This window comes from Meriones unguiculatus, chromosome 3, assembly GCF_030254825.1.
Source record: "Meriones unguiculatus strain TT.TT164.6M chromosome 3, Bangor_MerUng_6.1, whole genome shotgun sequence".
NCBI lineage: Eukaryota > Metazoa > Chordata > Mammalia > Rodentia > Muridae > Meriones > Meriones unguiculatus.
Genome location: NC_083351.1, coordinates 166,954,015 through 166,977,562, shown reverse-complemented (window position 1 = coordinate 166,977,562; position 23,548 = coordinate 166,954,015). Strand labels below are relative to the sequence as shown.

The window sequence follows — 23,548 nt, the reverse complement described above, 5'->3', positions numbered from 1 at the left end:
CCACAATCAATAAATGGGACCTCATGAAACTAAAAAAGCTGCTGTAAAGCAAAAGACACGGTCAACATTAACAAAATGTCAGCCTACAGATTGGGAAAAGTATTTCAGCAACCCTATATTTGACTGAGGGCTCATATCCAGAATATATAAAGAACTCAAGAAGTTAAACAGCAACCAATCAAGTAATCCAAATATAAAATGGGGTACAGAGCTAAACAGAAAATTCTCCATAGAGGAATATCGAATGGCAGAGGAACACTTAAGGAAATGCTTAACATCCTTAGTCATCAGGGAAAAGAAAATAAAAAAGACCCTGAGATTTTTACCTTACACCCATCATAATGGTTAAGATCAAAAACTCAAGTGACAACACATGCGGGAGAAAATATGGAGAGAGGGGAACACTCCTCCATTGCTGTTGAAAATGAAAATTCTACAAACACTTTGGAAAACAATCTGGTGCTTTCACAGACAATTGGGAATAATTGCTTCTTCAAGATCCAGCTATATCATTCCTAGGCATATATCCAAAATATGCTCAAGTATACAATAAGGTCAGTTGCTCAGCCATGTTTGTAGGAGGCTTCTTTTTAAGAGCCAGAATCTGGAAACAACCCCGATGTCCCTCAGTTGAGGAATGGATACAGAAATTGTAGTACAATTGTAGTACATTTACACAATTCGTGTGGTAGTCTCACTAAGACAAAAAGATCAAAATTCCAAGGCTAGCTCAGAGTACATGAGGCTTTCAACTAAAAAGAAAGCAAAGTTTTAAAACTGGAAGGCTTAAGTGTACTGGATGTTAACTATCTGTGATCCATTAAAACCTCATTCACATTCACAGGATCTGTGTCTATGTTGCTCACTTTAGTTTCAACATTTTGTACCTGTAACAGAACAGCCACCAAGACAGTTGTAACTATTGCACAGGCAGGAAAAGGATAAGAATGGAATAAGTGTCACCAAAATCATCATTTTATGGATGCCAATTTGGACTGGACTTTTGCCTTACTCATAAGACACAGGTATTTTTCCATTCATTTTGTCATGAAACCCTCCAGACCCTAGCAATGAGGGTTATAACAAAAAAATACCCCATAGGGAGAACATCCAGGTTAACAGCTAGAGGACAAAGCCACTGGCTGTCCTGTTCTGACAGAAGGAAGCTAAAAGGCAAAACTGTCTATCTGACTCCACAAGAACCCTGTTCCCACAGTCCCATTGTTCTCCATGTCACCTTCAGAATCCTAGATCCAGCTGTCCAATCATTTGGATTCTAAATATTTTCGCAGAGTCTGAATCCACAAGCTCTGAGCACACAAAAGGAGAATTTTGTCCTAAGCCATCCATTTCTTCAAATCAGAAGTCATGTTTCTTTAATTGCCACTGCCTCCTCTGGCAATGACACAGTCTGAATCTTCGGCCATAGACACAGTGCTCTCCACATTTAGGGCACATATGTGTAGCAAAGGAGATGCACTTGGATTGCCTTATGGCCCCGAGTCTCTCTATTTCCTCAGGACAGAGTTGGCCAAATCTCTCTGTGGAGACATAACCAAACTCATCATAGCACTCAAGAGGGGCAGGGTACTTTTCCACATTCATCTAGCTCAAGTTGGCTGTGTGCTGCAAAAGGTCCCTCAAAATGGGCTTGGAGAATTCATTGCGATAGAAACTGACTTTGGTCAGCTAGGAGCACTTGCTGAGGGCAGGTATGAGCACAGTGAGATGAGAGTCTTTCATCTTACACACTTCAAGTCCAGGGACTTTAAGGTGTCTGCCACATACTCTAGGAGGACTCGGAGATGCATAAGATCCAAAGCCTTTAAGCCCACACCTTTCATGTCCAGATATTTCAGCTGAATGAGCTTAGGACACCCAGAGAAGTAATTCAGGTCTGACTGTGAATTGTAGCAGTAAGTAATGGACAGGGTCTCCAATGGGGTCATCAAGCACCTAGGGAGAGACCAGGAGGTTAGTTCTGGAAAATGGTGTTGGAGACTTTACACAGAGGTAGAAGAATCCCAGTACCCAAGGTCAGTTTGACCAAATATCAAGGACATTCTCTAAAGTGCCTTCTGTCAGAATCTGCTCAGTCAGCACAAAATGACACTTCTTCTCCTGGCCTCATTCTCAAGCAGAAAGCCAGCTGGGATTCATGTGGATCTCGTCTTCAGAAACTGCTTCAGTGTTAACAATACAACGTTGGCATCAGGGGCTAGGAAGGCTGAAATGCCAGCCAAAGGCTGGGCAATGGGTAAGTCCTCAGAAGCATCTGGTTAGTTGATCCACCTGAAGAGGCAGGGAGCAATCACGTCAGCTTCCAGCAAGTTCAGATCTCAGATTGCAGTTTCAAACAGGTGAAAATCTGCTGAGACAAATTTAAACTAGAAACAAAAATTAAATTTTGTCTAGTAAGTGGGAAAAATGAGGAATCCCAAGACCAGAGAAAAACCCATCTGGGGTCTGTTTGAGCTATGTCAGATTCAGGTCTCATGAATTTTTGGCTTCCTGAAAGTCATATAAATTTTTAGTTTACAAAAGGAAATACATAAAAAGACTCAGAAAAATAATATATTAACAACCTTTTGTGAATAACAGGTAAAACTGCATCCAATGGAGTGAACAACAATTTAAGTGTGTCCATGATATGGAACTCTAACATTTTAACTGTGGGTACAGCAGTTGGTAATCAGCCATCATGCCATTTCTTGTACTTTCAGCATTTACTTTTAGTTTCCATCTTCATGTAACATTGGAAAGTTAGGCAGAAATACATTAGTGGCTTTAGTATTAAACTCTGAATGCTTAGACTTTCCTTAACAAAGCAACTAGAGAAATAGATTTAAAATATTTTAAAATCCTGTATCAAAGTCTATCTGAGGTATGGCAGATATTAAAAATTTCATAGTAAAAGCTCTGGCTTTTGGGTCAGATATACACCTTGTATAGATGTGTTTATCATAATGAAATGCATTTCTAAATCTATCTCTAGAAGACAAACAAAAGGCAATGAAAATTTCAAGCTTGTGACTGGGGAATAAGCAATCAGTGTTTCATCAACTTATCAGAAATCTATTGGTCAATGTCAAAACTCTGGACTTCTGAAATTTTACAACAACATAAGCACAACAATAGTAGAGAGAGGAGAGAAATCTGAAATATCTCCCAGTTTTAATATGCCTCAAATCACTTCTCTGTATCATTACAATTCATATTCATATACCATAAAACATCTACTTATACTCTCAAATCTTTCTTACGTTTATAATTTCTGAAATATTCTTCCAGACCAAACAACATTCTCTAGATTCTCAGAAGCTAAACTCCTAAATCCTCAGACCCTATAGAAACTCCATTATCTTTCTACCACCCATTCTTCATAAGACATAGATAATTAACTTGAAGCCTGTAGGCAAGGCAAACTTGCCTGCCTTTTTCAAATAAAAGACTTAGTACCTAATAATTGTAACTAATTAATGAATTAACCAATAAACTAACAATAGATCTAACTATTTGCTCTTTAGCTTCAAGCCTATCATTAGCTTAGCTTAGTCATCAATGTAATCAGAGACCTGAGAAGGATAAGTATGTACCAATCCATGAACCAATCCAAATGACAGTGACAACTAGTCAGTCCATCACTCTAGGCAGCTGTCCCTGTCTCCTGTGGTCTCATGGCATCATGAGCAGGATGGTCCAGTGACCAGGCACAGATGAGAGACTGTGAAGAAAGAAATGAGAGAATGACCTCACCTCACCCTTAGCAACGTGAAACATGACTCTTCAGGTGACCAGTTTTGTCCACAGTTTAGGCTGCACCATAGTAGTTTAGGCTGCACCCTAGTAGTGGACCAGTTGGGACAGTCTTGCCCAGTGGTTAGCATACCATAATCCAGAGTTGCATTGTGCCCAAATCTTCTTGGAGACCTTGGGGAGCTACTGCCAGGATTTTGGGACTGTCTGTCATAATAAGCTTACACATGTTAAAATGCCATATCCATCAGATGTCTGACAAGCTTGAGGGCCAGCATATCTGAATTATTTTTCATCTCTTTTTAAATTTTTTTTAATTTTAAATTACATCCTATGAAATAGAATGTCATAATCTAATTCTGGCATATTCCTTAAATAAATATTTTAAACCTGTATTTAGGTGAAGTAGATCTACATAGGACAACTTTTTAATTACCCATCCTAGGCTTAACTTTAAAAACATAAACAAAAGATCAAGTAAAATCCATTCTTATAACTAACATTCACTAGCATAACTTCAAATATCTTTCTGAACTAAAATCAAAGCAAAACTTTCAATGAAACACAATACATAGGAGGGCCAGAAAATTTTGTTCATCCTATCATATTGCATTACAACTGAACAGCAAAAAAGCATAAAGGACAAAAGTTTCATTTAGCACTAAACGAAGAACTAATCACAAGTGGCAACCTTAGAGATGGACAATTATGACCATTTCAAACCCATCGGCCAGAAATAAACAGCATTAAATCATTTATATAGGAACTGGCAACCAGGTATATATTTTTATAATAATTAACAATAACATAAATATAACCCTATGTAAACCTGGGCTAAAGAGCATGAAAAAACATTTCACAGTGAAGAAACGTCAGCCTTTAAATGAAGAGCAACATATCTTATACCCTTATAACAGTGTATATACCTTCAGTAGAGGCTTTTCCCAGCTCCATTTTTTTTTTTATTTAACCAGACGTTTTCTTGAGTTTTAGACCATATAAAAGTTTTCATCAGAACCCTTTTTATTATTTTATCATTTTGACATAATATATTGAAAAACTGCAATTTTCTTAATTGGCTCAAATAATATGGCTTGGTTTCATTTTGTAAAATTAAGAAAATAAATACCAAAGTCTTTTGTCTTCCCCAAAGGATTGAGAAACTGTTCCAAGTTCCCTGTTAGAATGCCCCAGGTCATTGTCTAAAATGCCTGATAAACTTTAAATGTTTTATTGTTTTAAATTTTTTTATTGGATCGTCATTTATTTACCTATTTATTTATTTATTTATTTATGTATTATTTATCTTTTTTATTAATTTTTTTTCTTTTTGTTACACTTTATTCACTTTACATCCCCCATAAGACCCTCCCTCCTCCACTCCAAATCCCACCCTCCCTCCCCTTCTTCAGGCATGCCCCTCACCAAGTCCACTGATAGGGGAGGTCCTCCTCTCCTTCCTTCTGATCTTAGTCTATCAGATCACATCAGGAGTGGCTACATTGTCATATTCTGTGGCCTGGTAAGACTGCTCTCCCCTCAGGGGGAGGTGATCAAAGAGCAGGCCAATCTGATTGTGTTGGAGACAGTCCCTCTTCCCATTACTATGTAACCCACTTAGACATTAAACTGCCATGAATTACATCTGCACAGGAATTCTAGGTTATATCCATGCCTGGTACTTGATTGGAGTATGGGTCGCTGTGAAGACCCCTATGTTCAAATTTTCTGGTTCTGTTGCTCTCCTTGTGGGTCTCCTGTTCTCTCCAGGTCCCACTTCTCTACTGCTGTGTCAGAGAGACTTGGGTCCCGAGTTCAATCACTCTCATAATAAAGCTCTCTTTCAGTTGCATCAAATAGCCTCCTGGTGGTCTCTGGAGTCCTGTGAAGCAGGCATTACACTTTAATTATTCCTTACTTTTTTTTTTTGAGACAGGGTTTCTTTGTAGCCTCTGCAGACCAAGCTAGGCTCAAACTCAGAGAGATCTGTCCACCTTTGCCTCCCACAGAGCTGGGATTAAAGGCATGTGCCATCATGCCCAGCTTAAATTTGTTAAAAAGAAACAGTATAAACATTACATAAATGTTTTTTTTTAATTTTTATGTTATTTATTACTTTGTATTTTATATGCATTGGTGTTTTGCCTACGTGTATGCTTGTGTGAAACTGTTGGATCCCCTGGAACTGGATCACAAACATTTTTAGGCTGTCATGTTTGTGCTGGAAACTTAACCTGGGCCCTCTAGAAGAGCAGCTAGTGCTCTTAAGTGCTGTGCCATCTCTCCAACCTCTAGTATGTAAATATTGTCTCCTATGGAAAAATTGTCTAGGGATGATGCCACCAAGAACGGAAGCTAGAGAGGGAAAACCTTCATACTACAAGAGGAGGTAAAGGGCTGGAGAGATGGCTCAGCAGTTAAGAACACTGAATGCTTTTGCAGAGACCAAGAGTTCTATTCACTGTGCCCACATGGCAGCTCACAACTGTCTGTAACTCCTGTTCCAGGATATCTGACACATTCACACAGACATACATGCAGTCAAAACACCAATCTATACAAAATAAAAACAAATAAATTTCTTTAAATAAAAAAGAGGCAGAAACTGGATCATCTGTAGTTTGAGTCTAGCCTGGGTTATAGACTGAAATTATTTCACCTAGCCAAGAATAAACACTCAGCACTGAGGTTCAGTAACAGAGAGTGTTATGCCAGGATCATGAGACTCTCAAAGACCACCAGGAGATGACTCAATGCAAAAGCAACAGGACTTTAGTATGAGAGCGATTTAACTTGGGACCCAATTCTCACTGACCCAGCAGTAGAGAGGTGGGTTCTGAGCACGGGGTGAGCAGGGTTTTTAATGTGAAAAACTGTAAGCAGGGGGTTTCCATTGACAGTAAGCAGGGCGGTTCATGACTTAGAGTTACCAGATTGCATAAGAGTCAGAGGGATGAGATGACCATCTAGCTGGAATCTAACTTACAATAATTATTCTTCTAAACTACATCTGGAACATTGGGGAGAATTTTTCCAACCGATTTTCACTGATGGATGCCAGGGTGAGTCTCTATTTTCTATCAAGTATTTATTCTGTTATATTTCCTGGAGGCTGTTGCTAGGAAAATTAACTTTGTTTGTTGCCAAGAGCACGTTCTGTGATATTTCCTAGTGCTCAAGTTCAGCTCCCACTCAAGATTGCTCCTCATTTCAACATGGAGTCACCCAGGCTAACTTAAACTCTTCATTCCCCCCTTTCCTTGTTAATAAAGAAACCAATCTTGGGCTCTTGCAGCCCATGGTCAGCTTTAAACTGCCAGGACTTGGTTCTCATTACCATCAACTCTATAGTCCCTAGTCTTTGCTGAATGTATCCTAAGAGCTTCTTAAGCAAGCATGGTCCAATAAATGATCAAAAGCAAAAGATATTGCCTTTGAGCTGTTATAATTCTGGCTTTATATATCCAGTGTTGCAATAGTAGTTCCTACTCCAGCTAAGCAGGTCTTGAAGAAAATAGCTAATGTCAGAGAGCCCCTTTTAACTTAGAATTTCAGCCTAATAGGTGGAATTTTGGACTGAATTTCTCTTCTTCTGAATCTGATTCAAAGGTGACAAAAGGACTCTTGGAATCATGGGCTAGAAAAGCTGAAATGCCAGCCAAAGGCTGGGCAATGCAGCAGTCCTCAGAAGAATCCGGTTAGTTGATCCACCTGAGGAGTCAGTGAGCAATCATGTCAGCTTCCAGCAAGTTCAGATCTCAGCTTGCAGTTTCAAACCGGTGAAAAACTGCTGAGGCAAATTCAGACTAGAAACAGAAGTTTCCTAAGGGGAAAATTGAGCAATCCCAAAATCAAGAAAATAACTCATCTGAGCGATACCATATCTGTTGTAATACCAGGTATTACAACTTTTTGATTTCCTAAAAGTCATATGAATTTTTAGTTTGCAAAAGGAAATCTATAAAAAGACTCAGAAAAATAATATATCAACATTTTGTGAATAACAGCTTAAACTGCATCCAACAGAATTCTTCTTAGAGACTTGTTTTATAACCTTTATGAACAATTTAAATGTGTCCATGGTCTGAAAGTTTAACACTTTAACTGTGGGTATAGTTGTTGGTAATCAGCCATCATGCCATTTCTTCTACACTGGAAAGTTATGCAGAAGTTCATTAAAGGCTTTTGTATTAAACTCTAGATACTTGGACTTCCCTTAAGAAAGCAACTAGAGGTAAGCGGTGCTAGATGGTGGTGCCGGAAGGACTCTCATTCTGACCAGCAGCATAGCAGGATCAGCAGAGTGACCAACAATCAGACCTCACAGCCATAAAACACAGTGATTGTGTTTCCCAGGTGAGAAGATACCCCAGAGTGGGGGATTCAATCAGCTTTTAACTCACCCTGCTAAACCTCAGAAGAGAACTCAGTTCTGCAAGTTGCTTGACTGCTGTCAGCCAGCCCCAGCCCCAGTCCAGAGCCACAAGCCAGTGTCTCTGGTCATGGTCCCAGACTGAACCATGAGCACCACACTATCAGAGACTGGAATTTTCAGTGTAGATATAACCCCACGGTGCAGGAAATGATTGGGACCAACCTTAGGTCACCCAGACATCCCCTGGAAAAGACTCAGGTTCCACAGGTGCCCCAGGAGCCAGCCCGGAGCCAGTCTATATGCCACACAATTTGAAAAATCTAAATGAAATGGACAATTTTCTTGATCGATTTGACTTACCAAAGCTGAATCAGGACGAGGTAAATCAACTAAATTGTCTTATATCCCCCAAAGAAATAGAAGCAGTCATCAAAAGTCTCCCATCCTAAAAAAGCCAAGGACCAGATGGCTTCAGCACAGAATTCTACCAGACCTTCAAAGAAGAGCTAACACCAAATCTCTTCAAAATATTCCACAAAATAGAAATAGAAGGAACATTACCAAACTCATTCTATGAAGCCACAGTCACCTTGGTACCTAAACCTCACAAAGACTCAACAAAGAAACAGAATTTCAGGTCAATCTCCCTTATGAACATTGATGCAAAAATACTTAACAAAATACTCGCAAACCGAATACAAGAACACATCAAAGATATTATCCACTATGACCAAGTAGGCTTCATCCCAGGTATGCAGGGGTGGTTCAATATACAGAAATCCATCAATGTGATCCACCATATTAACAAACTGAAAGAAAAAAAAACACATGATAATCTCCCTAGATGCTGAAAAACCATTTGACAAATTCCAACATCCATTCATGTTTAAAGTATTGGAGAGATCAGGGATACAAGGCACATATCTAAATATAGTAAATGTGATATACAGCAAGCCTATAGCCAACATCAAACTAAACGGAGAGAAACTTAAAGCAATTCCACTAAAATCAGGGACAAGACAAGGATGCCAACTCTCTCCATATCTGTTCAACATAGGGCTGGAAGTCCTTGCTAGAGCAATAAGACAGTTGAAGGAGATCAAGAGGATACAGATTGGAAAAGAAGAAGTCAAATTATCACTATTCACAGATGATATGATAGTATACATGAGTGACCCCAAAAACTCTACCAGAGAACTCCTACAGCTGATAAAAACTTTCAGTAAAGTGCCCGGATACAAAATTAACTGAAAAAAAAAAATCAGTAGCACTCCAGTATACAAAAGACAAAGGGGCTGAGAAAGAAATTAGGAAAACAACACCCTTCACAATAGCCACAAATGACATAAAGTACCTTGGTGTAACCCTAACCAAGCAAGTCAAAGACTTGTATGAAAAAAATTTCAAGTCTCTGAAGAAAGAATTAGAAGAAGGTATGAGAAGATAGAAAGATCTCCCATGCTCATGGCTTCACAGGATTAACATAGTAAAAATGGCCATCTTACCAAAAGCAATCTACAGATTTAATGCAATTCCCATCAAATTGCCAACAAAATTCTTTAAAGACCTGGAAAGAAAAATTCTCAACTTCTTATGGAATAAAAAGAAACCAAGAATTGCTAAAACGATCCTCTACAATAAAAGATCTTCTGGAGGTATCTCCATCCCTGATCTCAAGCAGTACTATAGAGCAAAAGTTACAAAAACTGCATGGTACTGGCATAGAAACAAAATGGTGGATCAATGGAACCAAACAGAAGTCCCAGAAACAAACCCACACAATTATGGACACCTGATCTCTGACAAAGATGCCAAAACCATACAATGGAAAAAAGATAGTATTTTCAACAAATGATGTGGGTCTAACTGGATGTCTACATGTAGAAAAATGAAAATAGATCCATACTTATCACCCTGCACAAAACTGAAGTCCAAGTGGATCAAAGACCTCACCATAAAACGAGACACATTAAATCAGCAGCTTTATTTGTAATAGCCAGAAGCTGGAAACAGCCCAGATGCCCCTCAACTGAAGAATGGATGCAGAAATGTGGTACATCTATGTAATGGAGTATTACTCAGCAATGAAAAATAAGGAAATCATGAAATTTGCAGGTAAATGGTGGGACCTGGAAAGAATCATCCTGAGTGAGTTGTCCTAGAAGTAAAAAGACACACACGGTATATACTCACTCATATAAACATACAACATAGGATAAACCCACTAAAATCCGTACATCTAAACAAACTAAGCAAAAGAGAGGACCCTAACTAAAACGCTCAATCCCCATCCTGAAAGGCAAAGAGGATGGACATCAGAAGAAGAAGAAAACAGGAAACAACATAGAAACCTGCTACAGAGGGCCTCTGCAAGTCTCTGCCCTGCAGACTATCAAAGCAGATGCTGAGCCTGATGGTCAACTGGCAGGCAGAGTGAATGGAATTTTATGTAAGAAGTGCAAAATAGCAAGAGCTGGAGAGGACAGGAACTCCACAAGGAGAGCAACAGTACAAGAAAATTTGAACACAGGAACTTCCCAGAGACTCACACTCCAACCAAGGACTATTCATGGAGATAACCTAGAACACCTGCAGACATGTAGCCCATGGCAGTTCAGTGTCCAAGTGGGTTCCATAGTAATGGGAAGAGGGACTGCCTCTGACATAAACTGATTGGCCTGCTCTTTGATCACTTCCCCCTGATGGGGGAGCAGCCTTACCAGGCCACAGAAGAAGACAATGCAGCCATTCCCAATGTGATCTGATAGACTAATATCAGAAGGAAGGAGAGGAAGACCTCCCCTATCAGCGGACTTGGGGAGGAGCATGCATGCAGAAAGGGGAGGAAGGGTGGGATCGGGAGGAGAGGAGGGAGGGGCTTATGGGGGGATACAAAATGAATAAAGTGTAATTAATAATAATAAGAAAAAAAGAAAGCAACTAGAAGGAATAGGCTTAAAATATTCTTAAATCCTATATCAAAGTCTACCTCAAAAAATGGCAGATATTCAAATACACATTGAACATTGAACAGATGTTCTTAGCATGATGACAAGCATCTCTAGATCTATTTCCAAAAGACACCCAAGAGAAAATAAAAATCTCAAGCTTGTTACTGGATAATAAGCAGTCAGTGTTCCATCAGCCTATCCCAATTTTATTAATCAATATTGTATTGATGAACTTCTGAGATTTTACAACAATGTAAGCATATCAATAACAGAGAATTGGGAGAAATTTGAAATATTATCTTAAAGTATTTATTTTGACCCTTTAATTTTTATTAATTCTGAACCATTTTTCCAGATCTTTAAATAATAATTTTTAAAATTTCATAACTTAAATTTTTATATCCTTAAATTTTGTATAAATTCTATATCTTTTTATCCAGCTATTTATCATAAAATATAGACAATTAACATGAAGCCTGTAGGAAAGGCAAATAAAAGACCTAGTACCTGGTAGTTCTAACTAGCTAATACACTAACCAATGAACTAACAATGGATTTTATTATCTGCTTTTTAGCTGCAAAGCTACCATTAGTTTAGCTTAGCCATTGATGTGATAAGAGACCTGAGAAGGATAAATATGGACCAATCAAAATGAGAGTGACAACTAGTCAGTCCATTACTCTAGGTAGCTGTCCCTGGCTCCTGTGGTCTCATGGCATCATGAGCATAGGTGGTTCAGCATCAGGCCTCAGAAAATGAGAGTCTGTTTTTGTGGAAAAAGAGACAAGAGAATGATCTTACCTCAACCTTAGCAACATGAAACATTGACTCTCCAGGTGTCCACAGTTTTGTCTACAGTTTAGGCTGGGTGCTAGCAGTAGGCAGTTGAGGCAATCAGGCCTGGTGGTTAGTATACCATAATCCAGAGTCGAAGTCATCTGTCATTATGCTCAAATCTTCGCAGAAACTTTGTGGGAGCTACTGCCAGGATTTGGGGCCTCTATCATAATAAGCTTACACATGTTAAAATGCCATATTCATCAGATCTCTGACAAGCTTGAGGGCCAGCATATCTGAATTATTTTTTATCTATCTTTAGTTATTTTTTGGCCATTAAAAATCAGTTTTATTTATCATCATTCTGGACATTGCAAGCAATCAAGGGAGATGTAAAAAAAAATGATATTTAAACATTGGAAAGAACGTATACACAGTCTGTGGAAACAAAAGAGCTGAGAAATTGAATGGGTCATTTACAAAGGAAGCAATATGGGTTACCAAAAAGTCACCCCCTAAACACACCATCTTATTGTTAACTAAAACAATAACAGAATAATAGATTTTATTTGTGAAGCTAGTGAAAGCGGCAATGATGATGCCATTTTTGTCATTTTCTTGTTGAAAAGTGTCTGGTACCTGGAAAGACCTTCAGATATAGTTATGGGATATGGCATGGATTAGTTGTACCTAAAGGGCAATTAAATATACATATCAAAATTCTTAAGCATTTTCATGTTCATTTCTGGAGCAACATTGCCCCTAGGAGTTTGCCATAGGCTGAGTGTTGCTTTGTGTCGCTAAATGCTTTCCTTAGGACGCAATTTTACCTGTGGGATCTATCGAATATGGATTTACCCAGATTTTTGGCTGTATGGATCTCTTGCAGTTGTCAAAGTAAGAGCACTTGGGGTGCTAGAAACAATGAAAAGTAAGGCATATCCTATGAAGAATTATCATTTTACTGGAGTTTGACAAGTATCTCACAGCATGAGAAATTAAATGAGGAGTTGGTTGCATCATGTGCTTGAATTTTTCCAAGAGAGGATTAATCAGTTTCATTAGAATCTCAAAGTGTTTAGTTATTTATTTTAAATTGCATCCTATAAAACAGAATGCCATAATCTCTAATTCTGGCATATTCCTTAGATAAATGGTTTAAAACCATGTCTATCCCAAGTAGATTTACATAGGCAAACTTCATAGTTATCCATCCCAGGTTTAACCTTAAAAACAAAACAAAAGACTAACTAAAGCTCACTCTTATAACCTACTGAAGTCATTAGTATATCTTTAAATATCTTTCTGAACTAAAATCAAAGCAAAACTTTCAATCACCTACAATACATAGAAGGTCTAGCAGATCTTGCTCATCCTATCACATTGCATTGAGACTAAGCAGAAAAAGCTTAAAAGACGAAAGTTTTGTTTAGCACTAAATGGAGAACTAAACACAGCTGGCAACCTTAGCAGGAATGGACAATTTGGGCATATCAAGCTTCTCAGCCAGAAAGAAACAGCATTAAATTATATATATAGGAACTGGCAACCAGGCATATATTTTATATAATAGTTAACAATGATTTGAATGTAACCCTGAATTTCCCTTTAAAGAACATAAGAAGACATATTGCATTAAAGAAACATCAGGCTTTTAAATGAAAAGCAACATATTTTACAACTCTTTTTTAAATCATATTTGAAGATATAAAAAAATCAAAGCAAATATAGCTCATGCATGCTCTGGTTTCCCATACACATACAGGCCAGGATACAGGGGCCTATGACATGAAGCCTGTGTCCCAGTTGAGAACCACCTGATATGAGTACTGAAAGCAAAGTTTTGTCCTCTGAAAAATCAGCCTGTGCTCCTGAGGAGTGAACCATCGCTCTCTGCCTATAGGATGGGTTGTGTTTGTTTGTTTGTTTATTTGTTTGTTTGTTTGTTTTTGTTTCTTTTTTTAAGACATTGACTTTCTCTGTACTCTTGACTGGGCTAGATGTCTCTATGTGGCCCACCTGGTTGGAGAAATTTATCCACCTACAGCACTGTTTGGAAAGTTGGCAATACTATCATCAATTTGTTCATTTTTATTCTGTCTAGAGAGCATCTGTGAGGAGTCCTCAAATTTACATACTTTATAAATTTAGACAACAGCAATGACAGCTAAACAAACAAAAAACCCCCATGTTCTATGTGTTCTATAAATATTCCAATAAAGAATGAAACAATAATACAGCATTTTGCTATCTTACTATACAAAAAAGGCGGCATATAACTGCTAGGCCCAGGGAACTTTTTCCTTAAATATATTTGTACAGACAACTGAAGATGTAAAATACAGTTGCTTTGGAAAATAGATGTTTTCTGCAGCAGAGAGAATTACATGTTATTGGAAAACTTTATATACTATGGCTATTTTAGTGAGTTTTTGACTCACAAGTAAAACGGCCCTAAAGACATGTGGCATGCAGGCTGGATAGAGTGGTTTATGGTGGTAGTCTCACCCAGACAAAAAGATCAAGAGTTCAATGCCAGGCTACATATATTTGTATTTATTCTAGTAAATACAAATAAAAACATTTTTTTTTTTTGTGAGACACAGTTTTTCTGGGTAGCCGTGACTGTTCTGGACTTACTTTATAGACAAGAATTTCTTCAAACTCATATCTGCCTGTCTCTGTCTCCCTGAGTGCTGGGATAGCAAGTGTGCACAACATTGCATGCCAGGAAACACAAATTTTAAAAGAAAAAAATTGTACATCCTATTCATTTTCCCTTGTGTTGTCTTCTCCTGCCCTTCAGTCATCTCTCATGATCCCATAGTGTCTAGTGGCCTGAGTGTACTGGATGTTAATTTTCTGTGATTCATTAAAACCATATTCATAAGATGTGTGCTATGTTGCTCACTTTACATTAAAATTTTTGTACACGTAAATGAACAGCTACACAAGAAGGTTGTAACTAACACACAGGCAAAAGACAGGAATGAAAGAAGTTATCACCAAAACTTTAGTTTTATGGATGACCTGAACCTTTGCCTCACTCATTAAATAGTGGTGTTTTTCCACTGGGGTTGTGGAGTCACTCATCCACCCTGACCATGAACCTGGCAGTGAGGATGATAACTGAAAAAGACCCCAGAGGGAGAGCATCCAGGTTTACAGCTGCAGGACAAAGCCACTGGTTATCCTGTCCTGACAGAAGTGACTTATAAATATAAAGTGGACTTTCTCACTCCACAAGATCCTCTGCTCCCACAATTGCATTGTTCTCCATATCAATTCAGCCTCCTAAATCCAACTCACTAAACATTTATTGTTTCCAAAAATATAAAGAGTGTCTGAAGTCTAAGTCTCCAGCATGAGAGAAGGGCCCGAAGCCTTTCATTTCTTCTGATCCAGAAATCCTGTTTACCTATTTACTCTCACCTCTGTTGGCAATGACAGAGTCTGAATCCTTGGCCATAGACACAATGTTCTTCACATCTAGGGCACATATTTGTAGCAAAGGAGATGTACGTGGGCTGTCTTATGGCCCTGAGTCTATCTACTTGCTCAGCACAGAGTTGGGTAAATCTCTCTGTGGAGATATAACCCAACTCATCATAGCACTCCCGCGGGGCAGGGTACTGTTCCACATTCATCTTGCTCATGTTGGCTGTGTGCTGAAAAAGGTTCCTCAGGTTGTGCATGGAGAAGTCATTGTCATAGAAACTGACCTTGGCCAGCTGGGAGCACTTGCTGAGGGCAGGTATGAGCACAGCGAGATGAGAGTCCTTCATCCTACAAACCTTCAAGTCCAGGGATTGCAAAGTGTCTGCTACATTCTCTAGGAGGAATTGGAGAGGCATAAGATCCAAAGCCTTTAAGCGCACACCTTTCATGTCCAGAAGTTTCAGCTGAAAAAGCTTCAGACACCCAGAGAAGTAATTCAGGTCTGACTGTGAAATGCTGCAGTAGGTGATGGACAGGGTCTCCAATGGAGTCATAAGGCACCTAGGGATATAGACCGGGAGGATAATTCTGGAAAATGGTGTTGTGGATTTTGGGGTAGCATTTACACAGAGGTAGAAGGAACCCAGTGTCCTAAGGTCACTTTGAACAAATACCAAGGTTATTCTCTAAGATGCTTCCTGTTGGAATCTGCTCACTCAAGACAAGCTGACACTTCATCTCCTGGCCTCTCTCTCAAGCAGAAAACCAGTTCAGCCCATAAGCCAAGAAAGCACTCACAAGAAATTCCAAACCATGAGTATGAGAGATCTTTCCTTTTTTTTTTTTTTTTTGATATCTTCTTCAATTTCTTTCTTCAGAGACTTAAAGTTTTTCATATAAGTCTTCAAATTGCTTGGTTAGAGTTACACCAAGACGCTTTATGTTCTTTTTTTGTGGCTATTGTGAAGGGTGTTGCTTCACTAATTTCTGTCTCTTTCTGTTTGTCTTTTGTATATGGCAAGGCTACTGATTTTCTTTTTTAGTTAATTTTGTATCCAGCCACTTTGCTGATGGTGTTATCAGCTACAGGATTATGGAAGATTTTTGGGGTCACTCATGTATACTATCATAGCATCTGTGAGTAGATTCAATGCAATTCCTATCAAAATACCAACACAATTCTTCAGACCTTGAAAGAATAAGTCTCAACAAAACAAAAACCCAGAATAGCTAAAACAATCCTGTACAATAAAAGATCATCTGGAGGTAACTCTATCCCTGATCTCATGCTGTACTATAGAGCAACATTAATAAAACCTGCCTGGGACAGGCATAGAAACAGACTTTTGGATCATGGAATTGAATGGAAGACTCAGAAATAAACCCACACACCAATAGATGCTTGATTTTTGACAAAGAAAAAAAAACCTACAATGGAAAAAAGACAGCATCTTCCACAGATGGTACTGATCCAACTGGATGACTAAATATAGAAAAATGCAAATAGATCCATAAAGTCCAGGTGGATCAAAGATCTCAACATAAAACCAGACAAACTAAATCTACTAGAAGAAAAATTGGGGAAGAGCTTTGAACTAATTGACACAAAAGATAATTTCCTGAACAGAATACCAACAGCTCAGGCTATAAGATCAACAATCAATAAACAGGACCTCATGAAACTGAAAAGTTCTGTAAGGCAAAGGACACTGTCAATAGAATAAACAGCAGACAACAGACTGGGAAATAATCTTCACCAACCGTACATCTGACAGAGGCCTAATATGTAGAATATATAAAGAACTTAAGAAGAAGAATACCAAGAAATCAAATAAGAATGTAAAATGGGGTACAGAGCTAAACAGAGAATTCTCAACAGAGAAATACTGAATGGCCGAGAAACACTTAAAGAAATGCTTCACATCTTTAGTAATCAGGAAAATGCAAATCAAAATGACTCTGAGATTCCATCTCATACTTGTCAGATATGGCTAAGATCAAAAACTCAAGTTACAGCACATGCTGGAGAGATGTGGAGAATGGAGAACTCCCCTCATCTCGATTGCTCGTGGGAGCACAAACCTGTACAACCACTTTGGAAATCAATCTGGCACTGTCTTAGAAAAGTGAAAATAGCCCTTCCTCAAGAACCAGTGATACCACTCCTGGGCATACATCTGAAAGATGCTCCACCACACAAAGGTCTTTGATCAACTATGTTTATGTTTATAACAGCTTTATTTGTAATAAACACAATTTGCAAACAACCTAGATATCCCCCAACCAAAGAATGGATAGAGAAATTACAAAATTTGCAAGCAAGTGGATGGACTGGAAAAGGTCATCCTGACTGGGGTAACCCAGAAGAAGATAAGTGGTAAATACTCATTTATAAGCAGATATTATTTATGTAATACAAATAAAGATACTAAAATCTATAGATCTGAAGAAGCTAAACAAGGAGGAACCTAGTGAGGATGCTTAAATCTCACCCAGAAGGGCAAAAATACAGAGACTGGAAGCAGTTGAAGAAAGGAAAGAGGAAGGGAGGCTACCATAGATGTCCTCTGAAAGACTCCACTCACCATGGGATCAAAGCAGATGTAGAAACACACAGCCACTATTTGGGCAGACAACAGGGAGTCTTTTGCAAGATGGTGGGATAGACTCAGATTGCACAGGAGCCCCGAGAGGAAAACAACAAAACCCAAAACTCTTGGCCCAGGGGAGCCTACAGAGATTGATGGACTAGCCAAGGACCATTCATGGAGAAGACCTAGACCCCCTGCTCAGATGTAGCCCACAGACAGATCAGTCCCAAGTGAGTCCACTAATAAGAAGAGCAGGAGCTGCCACTGACATGAACGTGGTTGCCTGTTGTTTAATCATTTTTCCCTGGCAGGGTGGCTTTACCAAGCCACAGAGGAAGAGGATCCAGGCATTCCTGAGGAGACTTGATAGGCTAGGGTCTTATAGGAGGGGAGGAGTCCCTTTTTCAAGGTACTAGAAGAAGGGGATGGTAAGAAAGAAAGATGGAGGGTGAGATTCAGGAGAGATGAGAGAGGATACTGCAAACAGGATACAAACTGAATGAATAAGCTGTCAATGATAATGATAATAATAATAATAATAATAATAATAATAATAATAATAATGGAAGATAAAGAGAGGAATTTCCAACCCATGAAAGTCCTGGCAGGCTCTAGGGATACTTTTTGTGAGCTCACTGCACTCTGCATTCCATCAATGCCTCCACACAGTCACTCTTAATAACATTTAAAACCCACACTACCCACAATGTTCCATGCACTCAGCTCTACTTGGGCTCAAAGCATTTAAACCATGTGAAATTCGGGACAGACTGAGGCTGCTCTCACAGATCTGAGCACAGAGCTCACTTCCACACTGTGTTGGTGAGTCCCCTGAATCCTGACTACATTCTCCCCTTCCTGTTTCCTTTCCATTGGATTGGTGGGCATGATTCCAAGAAGAATTACAACCCATCCTTACTAGATCTGACCTTCAGGCCTTTGATTCATGACTGGGCATTTGACACCATGATTCATTATACATGGAAATAATACATGACGTTCATATTCTAATGTGGCCTAAATATTCTACATGACATGCAGGCATCATGTACCACTAATCCTTAAAATTATGAAGAAATGTCTGCTCTGGCAGCTGACCCAGCCCTCACACTTACTTACCCAAGAACCTGTTTCAGGTGGTCTCTAAGAAAGTACATGCCATTCATGGAGAGGTGCTGGAGACATTTGAGTTTGGAAAACTGAGAAATGAAATTCCTGAAACACTTCTCTTCTCTGTCTGTTGTTCTGTTGCCAATAAGGAACACAGTCTTGAAGATGTAGGCCAGCAATAGTTTGCAAAGTTTTCTCATCTGGGACAGGTAGGGAGCAAGTTGTAACAGCTTTAACAAATTCCAACTGAGCATGTTCAGTTCCAATTCCTCAATGTACTCCGGATGGAAGACATTCAAGACCGCTCGGATAACATAGACAGGCAGAGCCCAGATCTTCATCTCCATACAGCAGAACTGTATGGAGCCCTTTCTCTGGTGGGCCCACTGCAAGAAGAATGCTTGCTTTTCATTCAAACAATACATAAGCCAAACGTCAGCTACCACCTTCAGGCGCTGCCTCAGTGCATATCTGGGAAGGACCTTCACTACTTGCTGCTCATCCAGGGTCTCTGCTGAGCAGTCACCATCCTCTGCATCAGCCCATATGCTCCAGAATTCATGGTGCTTCTTCCGCAGGTCAAGAATCTGAAGTTTTCCCCTCCTGTAGGAAGACATGAGAACTGTAGGCTACATGTCAAGATTGAATACTGACTCAGCATTTCCTCCTCTAAACTCAGCTCTAAATCCTCCACATTCTTTGTGTTTTTCAGCAGCAAGTGTCCAGCCTGCATTAACTTTCCCTGAGTTGCACAGGTAGTCCAGATAACTTTCCTTCCTCTAAATGACTCGATTTCTCCTTAGTCCCAGTACTAGTGATTGTGGGAACACCAAGGAAGCCTCATTTCACTGTCTGCATGCATCTCCAAACTCTGATCATAGTCAAACTCCTTAAGAAAAGCAAAGAACAGCTTCCAAGGGCCCTGCATCTCTATCCAGTGATCTATCAGAAGCCTCATGTGGAAGACATATTCCTAAACCCACAATCTCTTCCCTCTTATCTATGGGCTCCATTCTACAGTACTTGCTTATTACTTACCTGGGGTAAAACTTTCTTTGCAGCCACGTGTCTACTCCTGCTAGAACTGCCTAGAAGGTTTCCAAGTCAGCAGTCTTCATCAATGACCCCACAGGGAGACAGGGGAAAGGCCAGGCTGCCACCACAGTTGTAGTGTGTCTGCAAGTCAAGGCCTCCTTGATCAGTGCTGGCAAGAGCTCCATGGGCAGTTTGTCCAGAGCTGACATGTCCAAGGTCTCATCTCTCAGCAGAGCCTGCCTTGCCAGCTTCAGGAGTGTGGGTGGTGTCTGAGCACTCATCCTGGAAGGTCTTCAGTCAGAAGGATCCTGGGAAGGAATGTAGGGGAGAATACATTCTCAACATCAAGTTTAGAAAATCCCCTTACCATCACAAGAACCACTCAAGGTCAGAGTTACTGCTCTGGCAGTGGTAGAGACATCAGTTTAATCCATTGTCCTCAGTGGAGGTCTCAAAACAACCTCCCTCACTGATAGCACCAGGAGCCTCCTACAAGCACACCCAGGGTTAAACATTCCCCAGCGTTCCTTCCAACCCTAAACAAACCCCAGTCAATCCCATCACCACTGGGCAGGGGTCCCCAGCATTCTGAAAGATGAGTACCATCTTTGTGTGCCAATCACACATAGATTGTGTCACAAGTCCCCAAACACAATGCATGGGAAATTTAGACACACAACCTACCGATAAGTTTTCTAAAACATGGAACCTGTGTGGGAAAAACTGAAATGATCCTGGAAATTATGGTTAGTACTCCATCCTGTATTACTTAATGTTATGTCAAAAACCTGAATTTAAATCCAATCTGTGTCTTCAGTAGGTTCATCTGAAGACACAGGAATGAACAATCCTGTCACAGAAAGCCATCAAACGGAACTGATAACATTATGATAAGGATGCAGAAGGGTAGAAGGGTAGTCCTTAGAAGGGTGGGGGGAGGGGGTCAGGTGGGAAAGGACTCCTGTTTCTTTAAGAGGTTGGCCACTTTAAGTTTGATCATGTTCCAGTGAGAGTATTGCCACAGAAACTGAATTATTTTGCTGGTGATGGTGGTGGGACTTCGGGAGGTTGACCTGTGTGAACTGGGAAGTGAGTGTGCTCAGGGTTCAATGATGTGAAATTGCCCAATAACCAATAAAAATATTGCAAATTTAAAAAGTAGTTTTAAATACTATACATCCAGAAAAAAGCCTTTAGAAACTTAAGTAAATAAAAAATAAACATATCAATATATAAATGACTTTCCCATCTTGGGCCTATCCTCTGGATTTCAGGAGTCCTGGGCCCTTTGGATCAAAGTGACTTACCTCTTCTGAGCACTGATAAACACAGGGTCTCTGGATCCCAATAGAGCCAGGCTGTCACCACAGTGTTCAAGTCCCTGAGGGAATGACTCCTCTGCCTCCCCTGAAGCCTTTCTATACCACCCTGCTCAGCCCCTCCCTATTGCAGCCACACCTTTAAACCACAAGCTGCCACCTGCTTGCATATTGGAGTCCAGACACTTAATCCCACCTTGGGTTTTCCCATTCTCTAGATTGAATCAAGCATTCTGTGTCAATGCAAACACAATAAAAACAGAACAGGATGAAAATCATGAGTCCATTTACTAACTATTTCACTCACCTTGAATTTTATGGTTTGATTGCTTATTCGTTTACTCTTGTTTTTCTTGTTTTTGGATTGTGTTCTGACAACATTGTTCTGTAGGTAAGGTTAATTTAGAATTCCAATTCATATGGACCCTCCTGCCTCAGCCTTCCTGCAGGGAGGATTACTATGTGAGCCAACTCCCCTGGCTGTGTTTACACATTTGTAACCACCATGGTTCAGAGTATGATGCTGTATGGTGTACGATTAACCTGTTCCTGAAAATATACACTTATTTGTCTATTTGGGAATCAAGAGCTGAGCTTCATGCTTTTCCAATCTTCTTGTATGGCAGATACTCACCGTTGAGGCAGGAGGATAGTGTACTTTCATTAATAATGTTATTAATTCGGGAATAACACAGAGTAGCCATTACAACACCAGACTCAGATTAATAAAAGTTTGTTGAATAATGAACAAGATGTCACTCTCTCTCTCTTAGGCAGCCATTTCATTAGAGAAAAAAAAAGAAAAGAAAAGGAACTAGGTAATCAGGTGAATGAAGCAATTGGTGCACAGCATTACAGCATTTTGAGCATCGAAAACTAATCTGTTTTGTTCCAAGTATATCTAGGAGGGTAGACAAAACACTTTTAGCTAACTGGCAGGGATTTAGTATAGCTCTTGAGGGTTTTTCAACTTTCAGAGAGTAAGAAACATACCAGGCTGTTGTGATCTTTAACACAAGCAGAACATGCATTTGTCATCTATTTTTGATTCTAAACAGCAAGTAGGAACTGCTGAATTGTATTCTGGTGTCAGGCATGGAGTGCCTGAGAACATGGTCTTAATTTCACCTTACAATCAAAATGGAGATTTAAAGACAACATGGCTTCTGATATGCTAAAGGTGACAGCAAGTGTTAACAGAGGAGACACAGTCATGCTATCAGCGAGGGTAGGTTTCTAGAGAAGGGCTATAGAGTTCAAGCAGGTCATAACAATATTTGACAGAGCTTTCTATAGCTGGAACTCAGGTAGTGCAATCCTTGCTTGGCATTCACAAATCCATAGGTGACATCGAGACACGATCTATACTTGTTGGAACATGCCTGTATTCCCAGAATGTGAGAGTTTGAGTAGGAAAGGGTTCAGAAGTTCAGTGTCACCTTCGGCTACAATACGAAGTTTGAAGCAGCCTGGATTGGACTACACTTTCTCACAACATTTCACAGGTGTATCAGGGAGGGAAATGCCAAAGGACATTTTCAGGTAGTTGGGTTTGATTTCAGAAAGGGAGGATCACTGGACAGGGAGAGATGTTCAGTGGTTAGGGGAACACCCTGGTATTGCAGAATGCCCAAGATCAGTGTCCAGCACATATGGTGGTAAGGTGAAATTTCAACAACAACTTGAATGCTGACCTTTCCTGGATTTAATGAGCACAATTACATTCATGTGAACAGGCACACAAACACACACACACACACACACACACATACTACACAAATGGAGAGAGAAAGATGAGGATAGAAAGAGGAAATCTTGACATACTCTGTACTAATTGGACATCTGTGTCAAATCCTCTCCTCAGGGATCAGGGAACCCTGTGGAAGAGGAAGAAGAAAGACTGTGAGAACCAGATGGAATGGAAGACACCAAGGAAACCAGGCCTTCTTAAACCCAGAAGAAGAATGCACATATGAATCCAGAGAGACTGAGGCAGCATGCACAGGGCCTGCATGGGTCTATACCACATGAGGTGTCAATGTGGAGAGGAGTGGACAGAAGCTCCCATCCCTAACCCAGAAGCTAGAGATAAGCTATTGCAAATGGGAATTGACTTCCCTCAAATGGAGTCTCCCTGAGGATACAAACCCCACTCTGATCAACAGGCCCAGTGACCAAATATTGATGCCTACACA

The 23,548-nt window shown here is 39.8% G+C and overlaps 1 protein-coding gene across 1 annotated transcript; it reads right to left on the bottom strand.

Annotated features, from left to right (window-relative positions):
• Window positions 1-806: 806 nt before the first annotated feature.
• On the bottom strand, window positions 807-20,315 carry LOC132652899 (PRAME family member 12-like). Its single transcript, XM_060378837.1, is given in 5 exon segments — window positions 807-887; window positions 1,749-1,956; window positions 15,293-15,859; window positions 19,009-19,602; window positions 20,038-20,315. Coding segments are annotated over 5 exon segments (1,728 nt in total).
• Between the last annotated feature and the right edge of the window lie 3,233 nt (window positions 20,316-23,548).